The sequence below is a fragment of the Bufo gargarizans genome, chromosome 2 (assembly GCF_014858855.1).
Source record: "Bufo gargarizans isolate SCDJY-AF-19 chromosome 2, ASM1485885v1, whole genome shotgun sequence".
Classification (NCBI taxonomy): Eukaryota; Metazoa; Chordata; class Amphibia; order Anura; family Bufonidae; genus Bufo; species Bufo gargarizans.
The window spans coordinates 487794415-487808784 of NC_058081.1; the positions used below are offsets into that span (position 1 = coordinate 487794415).

The 14370-nt window shown below is 40.3% G+C and overlaps 1 protein-coding gene across 1 annotated transcript in view; it reads right to left on the bottom strand.

Moving 5' to 3' along the window:
• Window positions 1–1146: 1146 nt before the first annotated feature.
• The window catches only part of NMUR2 (neuromedin U receptor 2), a 162107-nt gene continuing 148883 nt past the window's right edge, over window positions 1147–14370 (bottom strand). The window contains exon 4 of the mRNA XM_044277460.1: window positions 1147–2290. Within this exon, the coding sequence (XP_044133395.1) occupies window positions 2031–2290 (260 nt within the window). The 3' untranslated portion in view covers window positions 1147–2030. The remainder of the gene's footprint in view (window positions 2291–14370) is intronic.

Consider the following 14370-nt stretch of genomic DNA (forward strand, 5'->3'; position numbering starts at 1 on the left):
TGGTTCTCAGCAACCACTTACTTTTAGCTTGTGAATGCCACACCACTGAAATCAACATTTCTGTCACTATTTTATGCTGCCCTCAGTGAGGTCTGCACAAAAATTGATGGCAGGTCCCCTGTAAAGAGAACCTGTCACCAGTTTTATGGTGTCCTAACTAAGGGCAACATAAATAAGTGACTGATTCTCTTATCAAAATGCTGGGTCACTTTCTTTAATTGACCCAGTCAATCTGCCAACATCTTGTATTGAAAAGCTCCAGCTGATAATGATGAGTCATGAATATTTATGAGCTCCTGACTCTTCCTGCCCACCTGCTGCTGAATGACAGTTTTTTTCTATATGAATCAGCAGCAGGTGGGCAAGGAAGTGGCTATAGTTGTTAAATAAATAAACACTGGACTCAATGACATCACGCTGGACTCAAATCAGCTCATTAGCATGCGGCATGTGGCATCTTTGTGTGTATATTATGAGGTAACCATCTGTCACACCAGTAAGTGAATACATCTAAGGTACTTTTTAGTAGTTAATGATTGTATATAATTAGTTAGATTATAATCAAATATCCACATGACAGGTTCCCTTTAAACCTGTTCTCTGTTTCTGAGCCATTCTTGCTGATGAAATCACTGATCAAACATTTACCAAATATTGACTGTGTGAAAGTGGTCTAATGGATCTAAAAGTAGTCCAAATTGTAACAGAGAAATAAAAATATGTTTAAAAATAAATAAAAACTGAAAAATTATAAGTGCCTAATCATAGATTGAACAAACATACCACCGATAATACTGAAGGAGCTCTAAAAATCCCCAGGAGAGATTGATCTGTCCATAGGACCACTACAAGCTATGAGGTTCACGTTTTCAGCAGGACACTGGCCCTAAACATATGGGTGAAGCTATACTGGAGGGGTTTAAGGAGAAATATTTAAATGCCTTGGTATGGCCTAGTCAAAACCTAGACCTCAATCTTATTGAGAATCTGTTGTATGACTTGAAGACTGTACACCCTATTAACCACCCTATAACCCATCTAACTAGTGTAACCCATCTAGCCTGGAGAATAAAGACATACTCCTAAGGTTTCTAATTACAGCTGAAGGTAGCTCCACTAAGTATTGACTTTCAGAGAGTGGATACTTATACTCTCTCCTCTGTGTTTTGTCTTAATTATTTGTGTCACAGCAAAAAATATCTTGTAAAGTGGTAGACATTTGTAAATCAAATGGTAGAAACACCAAAAATCCCCCCAGAATTTGAATTTCAGGTTTTAATGCAACAAAACAAGAAAACACCAATGGGATGAATATTTTCACAAGGCACTGAAGTTCTTTGAAAACTATGTATTACTTCTTATATAAAAGTATACCAGTCTGTCATATAAAAGATACATGTTAAAGCCACATTTTTGCATTACTATCACAAGGCTTAAAATATGAGAAAACACCAGTTGCCTATGGTGATCTGCATGCTTAGAGCAACACATTTTAATCCACTTTAACAATGAAATGATTAAGCAGGGGTTGTCTGGCTCAGGGTGGCTTAATAAAAAAAAAATACTAAATAACTTATACTCGCCTCTACCAATACTCTCCACTTCATTCTCAGGCTCCACTATTCCCCACTGGTCTTTGCTTCCTGATGCCTCTCAACTCACAGGGAATTCTCACTTAGTCAATTGCTGGCTGAGTGAGCATTTCCTGTATGTTGAGAAGTTGAAACCAAAAGAAACCCAGGGGGCATCTGAATGGGAACAGCAAGGGATCAGTGGAGGAGAGTATAACCTATTTGTGTTTTTTCTTGCCCCTCTAAGTATATAGAAAAAACTTATCAGCTAGACAACCCCTTTAAGTTACCGCCTTTATGATAGCATCAGCTATTGTTTTGGGACATGACGTTCAATATTTATAGCTGGCTAAGGTTATTGCCAGTGATCATCTCTCTGACAGAAACCTGTTGATTACTGACACATCCAATGTCCATGCTCTGTAAGAACCACCTCCTTCCCAGTTGGCCATGGTCCAGTCACAGAACAGTAGAAAGATGGGAGCTGCAAACAGAGGTTCGATGATGAAATGAAGGACTTCCTTCTTCAGCTGAATCTTTGCGATTTCGATTGGCCAAGATCAAAGTGCTCTTCTGGGGAACAAGCACTGGCACAGGAAGTTTTGGCGTCCAATGTTTGAAGAGAGGTGGTAGAAAGTTTTGGAATGCAGAACGAAAGCGCCTGGAGAGAAGGTTGTATATCAAGGGGTTGACAGCCGAGCTCAGATAGAAGAAAACTCCTAGAAGATGAAGAAATGATAAAGAAAAAGTTAACGCTATCATCTGTTGAGAACATTTTTGGGTCCATTCTTGTATTGTACTCTTTATGGCTTGAACATACATCTATATACAGTACAGACCAAAAGTTTGGACACACTTTCTCATTCAAAGAGTTTTCTTTATTTTCATGACTATGATGTAGATTCACACTGAAGGCATCAAAACTATGAATTAACACATGTGAAATTATATACATAACAAAAAAGTGTGAAACAACTGAAAAAATGTCATATTCTAGGTTCTTTAAAGTAGCCACTTTTTGCTTTGATTACTGCTTTGCAAACTCTTGGCATTCTCTTAATGAGCTTCAAGAGGTAGTCACCTGAAATGGTCTTCCAACAGTCTTGAAGGAGTTCCCAGAGATGCTTAGCACTTGGCCCTTTTGCCTTAACTCTGCGGTCCAGCTCACCCCAAACCATCTCGATTGGGTTCAGGTCCGGTGACTGTGGAGGCCAGGTCATCTGGAGCAGCACCCCATCACTCTCCTTCATGGTCAAATAGCCCTTACACAGCCTGGAGGTGTGTTTGGAGTCATTGTCCTGTTGAAAAATAAATGATGGTCCAACTAAACGCAAACCGGATGGAATAGCATGCCGCTGCAAGATGCTGTGGTAGCCATGCTGGTTCAGTATGCCTTCAATTTTGAATAAATCCCCAATAGTGTCACCAGCAAAGCACCCCCACACCATCACACCTCCTCCTCCATGCTTCACGGTGGGAATCAGGCATGTAGAGTCTATCTGTTCACCTTTTCTGCGTCACAAAAAGACATGGTGGTTGGAACCAAAGATCTCAAATTTGGACTCATCAGACCAAAGCACAGATTTCCACTGGTCTAATGTCCATTCCTTGTGTTCTTTAGCCCAAACAAGTCTCTTCTGCTTGTTGCCTGTCCTTAGCAGTGGTTTCCTAACAGATATTCTACCATGAAGGCCTGATTCACACAGTCTCCTCTTAACAGTTGTTCTAGAGATGTGTCTGCTGCTAGAACTCTGTGTGGCATTGACCTGGTCTCTAATCTGAGCTGCTGTTAACCTGCGATTTCTGAGGCTGGTGATTCGGATGAACTTATCCTCCGCAGCAGAGGTGACTCTTGGTCTTTCTTTCCTGGGGCAGTACGCATGTAAGCCAGTTTCTTTGTAGCGCTTGATGGTTTTTATGACTGCACTTGGGGACACTTTCAAAGTTTTCCCAATTTTTCGGACTGACTGATGTTCATTTCTTAAAGTAATGATGGCCACTCTGTTTCTTTACTTAGCTGCTTTTTTCTTGCCATAATACAAATTCTAACAGTCTATTCAGTAGGACTATCAGCTGTGTATCAACCTGACTTCTCCACAATGCAACTGATGGTCCCAACCCCATTTATAAGGCAATAAATCCCACTTATTAAACCTGACAGGGCACACCTGTGAAGTGAAAACCATTTCAGGTGACTACCTCTTTAAGCTCATCAAGAGAATGCCAAGAGTGTGCAAAGCAGTAATCAAAGCAAAAGGTGGCTACTTTGAAGAACCTAGAATATGACATATTTTCAGTTGTTTCACACTTTTTTGTTATGTATATAATTCCACATGTGTTAATTCATAGTTTTGATGCCTTCAGTGTGAATCTACAATTTTCATAGTCATTAAAATAAAGAAAACTCTTTGAATGAGAAGGTGTGTCCAAACTTTTGGTCTGCACTGTATATATATAAACAAAAGGAGCACGGGGAGCATGGGAGCGTCTGACGTGTGACGCTACGCTCCGCCCCCCCCCCGCTCGCTGGCTGCCCAGACCGCTCGCTGCTGCTAACCCGATGCTATCCTGATGCACCTGTTTGAGACGCCGTGTGGGACGCTGATGCCAATGTCCGGGTTCTGACTTATGTCTGCTGCTGCCGGGAGAAGCCTGATGGGGATGCCGCTTTCTGGTTGGTGAGTCGCTGACGGAGCTTCCTTCGGTGAGGAATCCACCATTCTGCGGTGAGGAACGGAGAGGACCTATTCCAGAGGAGGAGATGAGCTAATGAAGCTGGAGTCGCCGGTACTGCAGCACCTGTTTAAGGCTTGCAGGGCGGTTTGTCGCTCTTCCCCTGGGCAACTTGAATTGAAGCCGACTATATTGTGAACCTGGTGCAGAGTGAGCCCACTGTTCTTTATGACTGTTTTGATGCCCCCCACTCTATAACAGATAGTCTTAGAGATATCCAAGAAAGGGTGAAGAAAGTAAGAAAAAAGGAAGGATGGAGAAGAGTGAGGGGGGGGGGGGTGAGGGGAAAGAGGGAAGAAGAAAAAAGAAAAGAAAGAAAGGAGCAAAATAGAGGGGCTGGAAGTTGGAGTGTGGAGAGTGGAAGAGGATAGTTGTCATCTAAAACTTTGTGATACCTGTATCTGGGGGTTGAGTGTCCTCACTTTTGATGGAAGAAAGAAAGTAACAAGTGAAAGAGGAGGGAGGGAAAGAGGGAAGGAAAAAAAAAAGGGGGAGTGAAGATATTCATTCGGTTGTCGACTATAGTGTACAGCAGCCGTTTTATTTATACCCCTATTGCTACTTCTATCTGGACTTTGACCCTATCCCTCTGAAGAAGTTTTTCTACAGGACTAACCCCCTTTTTAACACCTCCAAACTCTCCCAGACTAACCAGGGACTAATCCACTCCTATGTAACTTCACCCTCACATTTAAAGTATAAAGCGGACATCTGTTTTGCCAAATTTGTGACTTTTTCATTTTCTTATTAATTTTTTTGTGGAATGGTGGACATTGTCTTTTTTGGACTAATTTCACATGTTATCTCTGGATACTAGGAAAACGTTTATAACCTGGTTGCTGGACTTTTTTCTTTTCCTCTCTTTTTTCTTTCCTTCTTCCCTTATATTAACAGCTTTTGTCTCTAACAAATGTATGGTTATGTCTAACTGATTGTTTGCTATAATATGTCAGTATATTGCAAATTCTAGTGGTATTATATTTTGGGATTTAAGGTTCCTAATTACGATAAGCATATTTTTGTAACGTGGAAGGAGAGGGAGGGAAAGTGAAAAAGGGAAAGAGCGAGAAGAGTGAGCTCAAAATGCCACCTAAGAAAAAGGAGGAACAGCGTGGCCCTACCGGTGGCAGTGGTAGGAGATCAGTAACAGGGTTAGAGAGCGGGTCCAAACAACAGGGTTTAAATACATTTTTGGTTCCGAACTCGCCATGTTCCAGTTCTGTACAGAAAGAAAAAATTACAGATGTAGAGCCCCAGGGTTTGACGCACGAGAACTGGTCTACGGGTGGAAGGGAGAGCGGGGACCCTCGGCGTTATTTACAGAGATAGATGTAAGAATGGTGAAGGACATATTTTGCACTGTCTCGAGGATGGAAAACGTAATGGGTAATATAGTGACACAGATCGGGGCAGTGCAAACTGATGTCAGTGTAATACGGGATGAGATGGAGAAAATAAGGCAATGATTACATAAGATGGAAAAAAGGATCCCCGTTTTGGAACATTCTGTTCAGAACTTAGAGAAGGAGGTTGTACTTTTAAAACAGATGAACGGCAAGATGGAACAAAAATTAATAAACCAAGAAGATAGATCAAGAAGAGCCAATATAAGATGTGTAGGTATCCCAGAACGGGCATAGGGGGGCAGCTGTATTGAATTCATGGAGAGATGGATAAAGGAGAATTGTAAGGAGGGCACTCTCTTCCCTTTGTTCGCTATTGAAAGAGCACACTTTCCAGACTATTCAGCTAATACCAACGCCCGTTGAAAAGAGTTCATAACTGCTAAAAAGAGACTAGGGAGGCAGGCTTAAATTATAGTTTACTTTTTCCAGCAAAATTAAGGGTGGAATATAATGGAAGGACTGGATTTTTTCAGACCCCTGTAGAGGTTAGCGAGTGGGCGGACAAGGTGGGCCTCTGAGGTGGGGGGTGGTGGAGGGGAAAATGAGCCAATATGCTAAGTTATGAAGTCGCCCCGACTGCTGGTTAGCAGAGGGTGGGGGGGGGGGGTACTTATGGGACATGGTTTTGTATTGTTTTTTAATTTTATTTTTGCTGTCTTCTTCCCTCTCTGCTAGATGGTTAGGATTCTTTCGTTGAGCGTGAGAGGCTTATGAGAGAGAGTAAAGAGATACGCTATCCTTAAGTGGATGAAGAGGTTTTTGCCAGCCATCGTCTTCTTCCAAGAGACACACCTAGACAAGAAATCTTTGAGGTGGTTGGAGAAGAGGTGGATAGTGGAAGGGTACCATTCAGTATATACTACCTATTCTAGAGGGGTCTCAATTTTGATACATAATAAGATTAAATTTGAGTGTGTTGCATATGAGGCCGATGACTGTGGTAGGTACCTCTATTTACAATGTAATATAGAAGGGGTAAAAATGGCAATCGCAAATATATATATTCCACAACCATATAAGCCAGATGTCTTGTATGAATTGCATAGATTTATGTTGAATAGACAAGAATGTACAATGATTGCGATAGGAGATTATAATGTGGTAATGGATCCACTCAGGGATAGAACGTCTAGCAGTGGGGGAAGAACACAAAATGTAGATTTGCTTAAACTAGCCCAGGAATTTTTATTGGATTGAAGAAACCATGTATTCCTGCTATTCTAAATCACATCAAACCTGGTCAAGAATAGATATGGCCTTGGGAAATAAAAATCTAATGTCCCAAAATAGGATTAAGATAAAGTATTTGACTATGGCTTTATCAGATCATAGTGCTGTGGTAATGGAACTGGATCTGAATAGAAAGAATATTTTGCCATTGTTCAAGTTTAACTCTCACTGGCTATCATTGATTCCAGATAAAGAGAGTATAATGGAAGAATAAAAAATCTTTTTTCAGGCGAATAATAGGGATCCGGTTGGCCTCAGAGGGAGAAAAGGTCAGTAAAATTTTAGCAAGTATAGTAAAAAATCAAAGAGGGAAATCCTGGATAGGGGTGATTAGACATAAAATGGATGAAACAATTAGTTCACCTGAAGGAATTAAAAAAAAGTGTTTGTGGAATATTTCTAGGAACTATATAAGTCTAGGGTACAATATGCAAAACAAGACTTGGATCTATATTTAGACCAAATTGCTTTCAGAGAGATATCTCAGGCTCAAAAGGAATATTTAGAAAAATAAATATTGACGGTAGAAATAAACTAGGTTTTGGGTAAGGTGAAACCTGAAAAAACACCAGGGTGCGATGGCCTTCCCTTTGAAATATACAAAACTTTCTCCCAGGTGCTAATACCAGAACTAAAAACAACACTGAATGAGGCTCAAAAAATAGGGGATTTACCAGATTCTATGAAAGAGGCAATTATCACATTAATTCGAAAAAAGGGTAAAGAACAATTAGACCTCGGGTCATATAGACCAATATCCTTGTCAAATAGGAACGTTAAAATTTTGGCAAAGGTCTTGGCAGATAGGCTTTCTAAGGTGATTAAAGTTGTAATCCACGAAGATCAGACTGGTTTTATACCCGGTAGAACGATATAGTCAAATATAAGAAGGTTGTTCCTTAATATTGAAGCCAATAGATTAGAAACAAGTGAGAAAGCTGTACTCTTATTGGATGCTCAAAAGGCATTTGATTGTATTGAATGGGAGTATTTATGGGCAGTATTGAAAAGGGTTGGTATAGGGGAGGGATTTATAAGATGGGTTCAGCTTATATATTCCAACCCAAGGGCTAGAGTGATGGTGAATGGGAGCTTGTCCCTGCCTCTTGCCCTTTATTGGGGCACTAGGCAGGGATGCCTTCTTTCCCCACTACTATTTGATATTGCGATTGAGCCCTTGGCAAGTATAATAAGAAATTATAGGGAGTTTAAAGTCTTTCAATATGCGGAAGGAGATGAAAAATGATTAATGTATGCGGATGATATTTTGTTATTTATGCACAACACTGGGGATCAGTTTAACCACTTCAACCCCGCTAGCTGAAACCCCCTTAATGACCAGGCCACTTTTTACACTTCTGCACTACACTATTTTCACCGTTTATTGCTCGGTCATGCAACTTACCACCCAAATGAATTTTAACTCCTTTTCTTCTCACTAATAGAGCTATCATTTGGTGGTATTTCATTGCTGCTGACATTTTTACTTTTTTTGTTATTAATCAAAATTTAACGATTTTTTTGCAAAAAAATGACATTTTTCACTTTCAGCTGTAAAATTTTGCAAAAAAAACGACATCCATATATACATTTTTCGCTAAATTTATTGTTCTACATGTCTTTGATAAAAAAAATGGTTTGGGTAAAAGTTATAGCGTTTACAAACTATGGTACAAAAATGTGAATTTCCGCTTTTTGAAGCAGCTCTGACTTTCTGAGCACCTGTCATGTTTCCTGAGGTTCTACAATGCCCAGACAGTAGAAACCCCCCACAAATGACCCCATTTCGGAAAGTAGACACCATAAGGTATTCGCTGATGGGCATAGTGAGTTCATAGAACTTTTTATTTTTTGTCACAAGTTAACGGAAATTTATGATTTTTTTTTTTCTTACAAAGTCTCATATTCCACTAACTTGTAACAAAAAATAAAAACTTCCATGAACTCACTATGCCCATCACAAAATACCTTGGGGTGTCTTCTTTCCAAAATGTGGTCACTTGTGGGGTAGTTCTACTGCGTTGGCATTTTAGGGGCCCATATGCGTGCAAAGTAGTTTGCAATCAAAATCTGTAAAAAATGACCGGTGAAATCCGAAAGGTGCACTTTGGAATGTGGGTCCCTTTGCCCACCTAGGCTGCAAAAAAGTGTCACACATCTGGTATCGCCGTACTCAGGAAAAGTTGGGGAATGTGTTTTGGGGTGTCATTTTACATATACCCATGCTGGGTGAGAGAAATATCTTGGCAAATGACAACTTTTCCCATTTTTTTATACAAAGTTGGCATTTGACCAAGATATTTATCTCACCCAGCATGGGTATATGTAAAATGACACCCCAAAACACATTTCCCAACTTCTCCTGAGTACGGCAATACCAGATGTGTGACACTTTATTGCAGCCTAGGTGGGCAAAGGGGCACACATTCCAAAGAGCACCTTTCGGATTTCACCGGTCATTTTTTACAGATTTTGATTGCAAACTACTTCTCACACATATGGGCCTCTAAATTGCCAGGGCAGTATAACTACGCCACAAGTGATCCCATTTTGGAAAGAAAACACCCGAAGGTATTCCATGAGGGGCATGGCCAGTTCATATATTTTTTTATTTTTTGTCACAAGTTAGCAGAAAATGATGATTTATTTATTTATTTATTTTTTCCTTACAAAGTCTCATATTCCACTAACTTGCGACAAAAAATAAAAAATTCTAGGAACTCACCATGCCCCTCACGGAATACCTTGGGGTGTCTTCTTTCCAAAATGGGGTCACTTGTGGGGTAGTTATACTGCCCTGGCATTTTAGGGGCCCATATGCGTGAGAAGTAGTTTGCAATCAAAAGGAGTAAAAAATGACCGGTGAAATCCGAAAGGTGCTCTTTGAAATGTGTGCCCCTTTGCCCACCTAGGCTGCAATAAAGTGTCACACATCTGGTATCGCCGTACTCAGGAGAAGTTGGGGAATGTGTTTTGGGGTGTCATTTTACATATACCCATGCTGGGTGAGAGAAATATCTTGGCAAATGACAACTTTTCCCATTTTTTTATACAAAGTTGGCATTTGACCAAGATATTTATCTCACCTAGCATGGGTATATGTAAAATGACACCCCAAAACACATTCCCCAACTTCTCCTGAGTACGCCGATACCACATGTGTGACACTTTTTTGCAGCCTAGATGCGCAAAGGTGCCCAAATTCCTTTTAGGAGGGCATTTTTAGACATTTGGATCCCAGACTTCTTCTCACGCTTTAGGGCCCCTAAAAAGCCAGGGCAGTATAAATACCCCACATGTGACCCCACTTTGGAAAGAAGACACCCCAAGGTATTCAATGAGGGGCCTGGCGAGTTCATATAATTATTTTTTTTTTGGCATAAGTTAGCAGAAATTGATGTTTTAGTTTTTTCTCACAAAGTCTCACCTTCCGCTAACTTGGGACAAAAATTTCAATCTTTCATGGACTCAATATGCCCCTCAGCAAATACCTTGGGGTGTCTTCTTTCCAAAATGGGGTCAGTTGTGGGGTGTTTGTACTGCCCTGGCATTTGAGGGTCTCCGCAATCATTACATGTATGGCCAGCATTAGGAGTTTCTGCTATTCTCCTTATATTGAGCATACAGGTAATGAGATTTTTTTTTTCCGTTCAGCCTCTGGGCTGAAAGAAAAAAATGAACGGCACAGATTTCTTTATTCGCATCGATCAATGTGGATGAAAAAATCTCTGCCAAAAAAAAAAAGGAGGGGAAAGGCGTCTGCCAGGACATAGGAGCTCCGCCCAACATCCATACCCACTTAGCTCGTATGCCCTGGCAAACCAGATTTCTCCATTCACATCAATCGATGTGGATGAATAAATCATTGCCGGGATTTTTTTATTATTTTTTTTATATACAAAGTGTTTGCCAAAGCATAGGAACACCGCCTCCTCCTCAGCTCATATGCCTCGGCAAACGTATCTTTTACTGCAGAGGAGAAATCTCGTCTTGCAGCGCCGCATACACCGACTTGTGTGTAATCTGACAGCAGCGCAATGCTTCTGTCAGAATGCACATCAGTGCTGCAGCTAGTCGATCGGTTGGTCCACCTGGGAGGTAAAAAAAGAAAAAAACAGGCCGCAACGCAATAATTTTATTAACTTTGGAACAGAACATATAAACTTTAACTTTTTGAACTGAACATTAAACTTTTTGCTTACTGGTGATTTTTTTATTATTTTTTTTACCTTTAAAGAACAAACTTCTCCTTCCCCATGGGACAATGTGCAAAGCGCAAATCGCCCAAAGATGTGGCGAAGTGTGTTATGCACTTTGTCCCAGGTGAAAGGAGACGTTTGCAGCAGCTCTGTGTGAATGGGCCCTAATAGCCCTGTGTGCCTGTCCTGGTGAGATGTGATTCCTATGCTAGGTGTACCTGTGTGTGGTACTTCCGGAAAGCATAGGGCAGGGTGGTCAGGGCAGTCAGGACAGAAATAGCGGGTGTCACGCCTTATTCCACTCCTGCTACAGACACAACATCTTTTTCGGGGTGACGGTTGGGTTGAGGTACCGGCAACGACATTGGGGAAATGTCGCTCGTGTAGACGGTTAACTACACTGGTGGATGGGGCCACGGAACCTCCTGGGTACAGGAGGTTCTCGATGATCTCTTCCTGAAATTTGAGGAAGGATCGTGTTCTCCCAGCCTTACTGTAGAGAACAAAACTATTATACAGAGCCAATTGAATCAAATATACAGACACCTTCTTATACCAGCGTCTGGTTCTGCGGGAAACTAAATACGGAGACAACATCTGGTCATTGAAGTCCACCCCTCCCATGTGAAGGTTATAGTCGTGGACTGAGAGGGGCTTTTCAATGACACGGGTTGCTCGCTCAATTTGTATTGTCGTGTCTGCGTGAATGGAGGAGAGCATGTAAACGTCACGCTTGTCTCTCCATTTCACCGCGAGCAGTTCTTCATTACACAAGGCAGCCCTGCCGCCTCCGGACCGCGAATCTGCGTTAGGCGGTCCGGAGGCGGTTAATAGAGTAATAGATACGTTTCTTTTTTTCTGGTTTAAATATTAATTGGGGGAAAACCCATATGATGATATTAGGAGACGTGCAATCACAGGGATATTCAAGGGTGCATGTGCTTGAAAAACACGAGAGTTTTAAATATTTAGGTATACAAATCTCCGGAAATATAGAAGAATATGAAAAGCTAAATGTACTTCCCGTAATAAAAGAACTTAGAACCAAAATGCATATTTGGAAAAGATTGCCGCTGTCAATACAGGGTCAGGTAAATCTAATTAGCTCAGGAATTTTCTCCCAAAAATACTCTATGTTCTACAAAATGCCCCATTGAGATTACCGCAGAATATTTTTAGGCTATTTGATAGCTTTTTTTATTTATTATATATCTTTTTATTTCAGTTTCATAAGAACATATACATTTGTACACGAAACACATCAACTTTAACAGTAGAAAAAATGCAGATTAACAATTAATAATTGAAATTACGTGTTTTTTTTCCCTTACCAATCCCCTTTATTTAATACCCACCCACCACCCTTAGGGGAGGGGGGAAAGAAAGAATAAGAAAAAAAAAAGAAAAAGAAATATTTCGTCAAGATTTTGTGATTTTTTTACTATGGCCCTCCATCACCCGCTCTTCTTTAATCAGATTATCGATTGCTTTTCTCCACTGACCCGCTGTCGGGGGGTCTTCCTTTACCCATTTCCTAAGTATGAGGAGTCTAGCTTGAAATACTACTTTACTCAGGACCAATCTTATCTTTTTATTTAACTTCAGATGTCCGGTTGCCCCTAATATACAAGTTACTGGATCTTCAGATATTTGGACCTTCATGAATAGAAATATAGTCTCTGCTATTTCTGTCCAATATCTGAACAGTCTGGGGCATCTCCAGAAACTGTGTATTAAGTCTGCTCTCTCTCCCCTACATTTTGGGCACTTATCTGAAGCTCTCACACCCATTCTGTTCAACATCCACGGGGATCTATGTAATCTATGAACTATAAAAAACTGTGAGATCTTATATGAGCCCCTATCCGAGACCCTAGCATAACTTCTGAGGGCATCTTTCCATTTCTCTTCCGTAAACAATTCTAATTCTCTCTCCCATTTTTTCCCGGCAAGCATTATGATCCGTTTGCTCTTTCCCTCCATCAAAATCTTATATCTCCTTGTGGTTATTCCTCCTCTTTCCCCTCCGTTAGTAAATTTGTACAACATATCAAATTTTTCCTTTCTGTACTTATCCTCCTGCTTCGCTATCCGCAACGCATTCCTGAGCTGAAAGTATTTATACCTATCCTTTTGGGGGATCCCGAACTCCCTGGCCAGTGTATTGAAGTCTTTCAACTTATCCTCCTCAAATATCTTGTCTAAATATTTCATCCCCTTTTTTTCCCAGTCTATATAAATCCTAATCGTTTGCAGTTCCTTTAAATTGAAGTTTTTCCAAATAGGTGTATAGTGCAAGAACCCTTTGATCTCTAATATTTTTTTTCATTTCCACCCATATATACTCCAGTGAATTTAGTATTCTATTGCCTGTATTATTTTTCCCCAATGTACCTGATTCCAACACCTCTAAGTGATTCCATTCCTCTTTCTACCCCAATCTATTTACTTCCTGCCTACCCACTAAACCATTTAAACTACCTTTTTATGTGACCATATTGTGTTATTAAATAATAGAAAAACCAATTCAGAACCGCTAGTCCTCCCTCTCGCACTGGGAGCTGAAGCACTTCTTTCTTTATCCGAGGAATAGCGCCTTTCCAAATAAAATCCCCCATTAGGCTATCGAATAGCTTAAAAATATTCTGCAGTAATCTCAATGGGGCATTTTGTAAAACGTAGAGTATTTTTGGGAGGAAAACCATTTTTATTAGGTTTACCTGACCCTGTATTGACATTGGTAATCTTTTCCAAATATGTATTTTGGTTCTGTTATTTTATTAACCACTTAAGGACCACAGGCTTATACCCCCCTAGTGACCAGGCCCTTTTTTACAAATCGGCACTCCACAACTTTAGCGGTTTATTGCTCGGTCATGCAACTTACCACCCAAATTAATTTTATCTCCTTTTCTTCTCACTAATAGAGCTTTCATTTGGTGGTATTTCATTGCTGCTGACATTTTTCGGTTTAATAGTTTTTTATTAATTTTAGAAAAGAAAAGGACATACATTGTTGTTATTAAACAAAGGACAGAAAACATAAATGGCTACATAGAAGCCACATTAATAGCCGATATATGCATACCACATTAAAATATGTAACAACAAAAATGACTAACAATACATCATAGACAAAACATAGATCATGGAAAAAAAAAACAACAACAAAGGATAAAACAAACAAACAGACACACAGTGCAGTTGTCGGAATACATTGTACAGGCATAG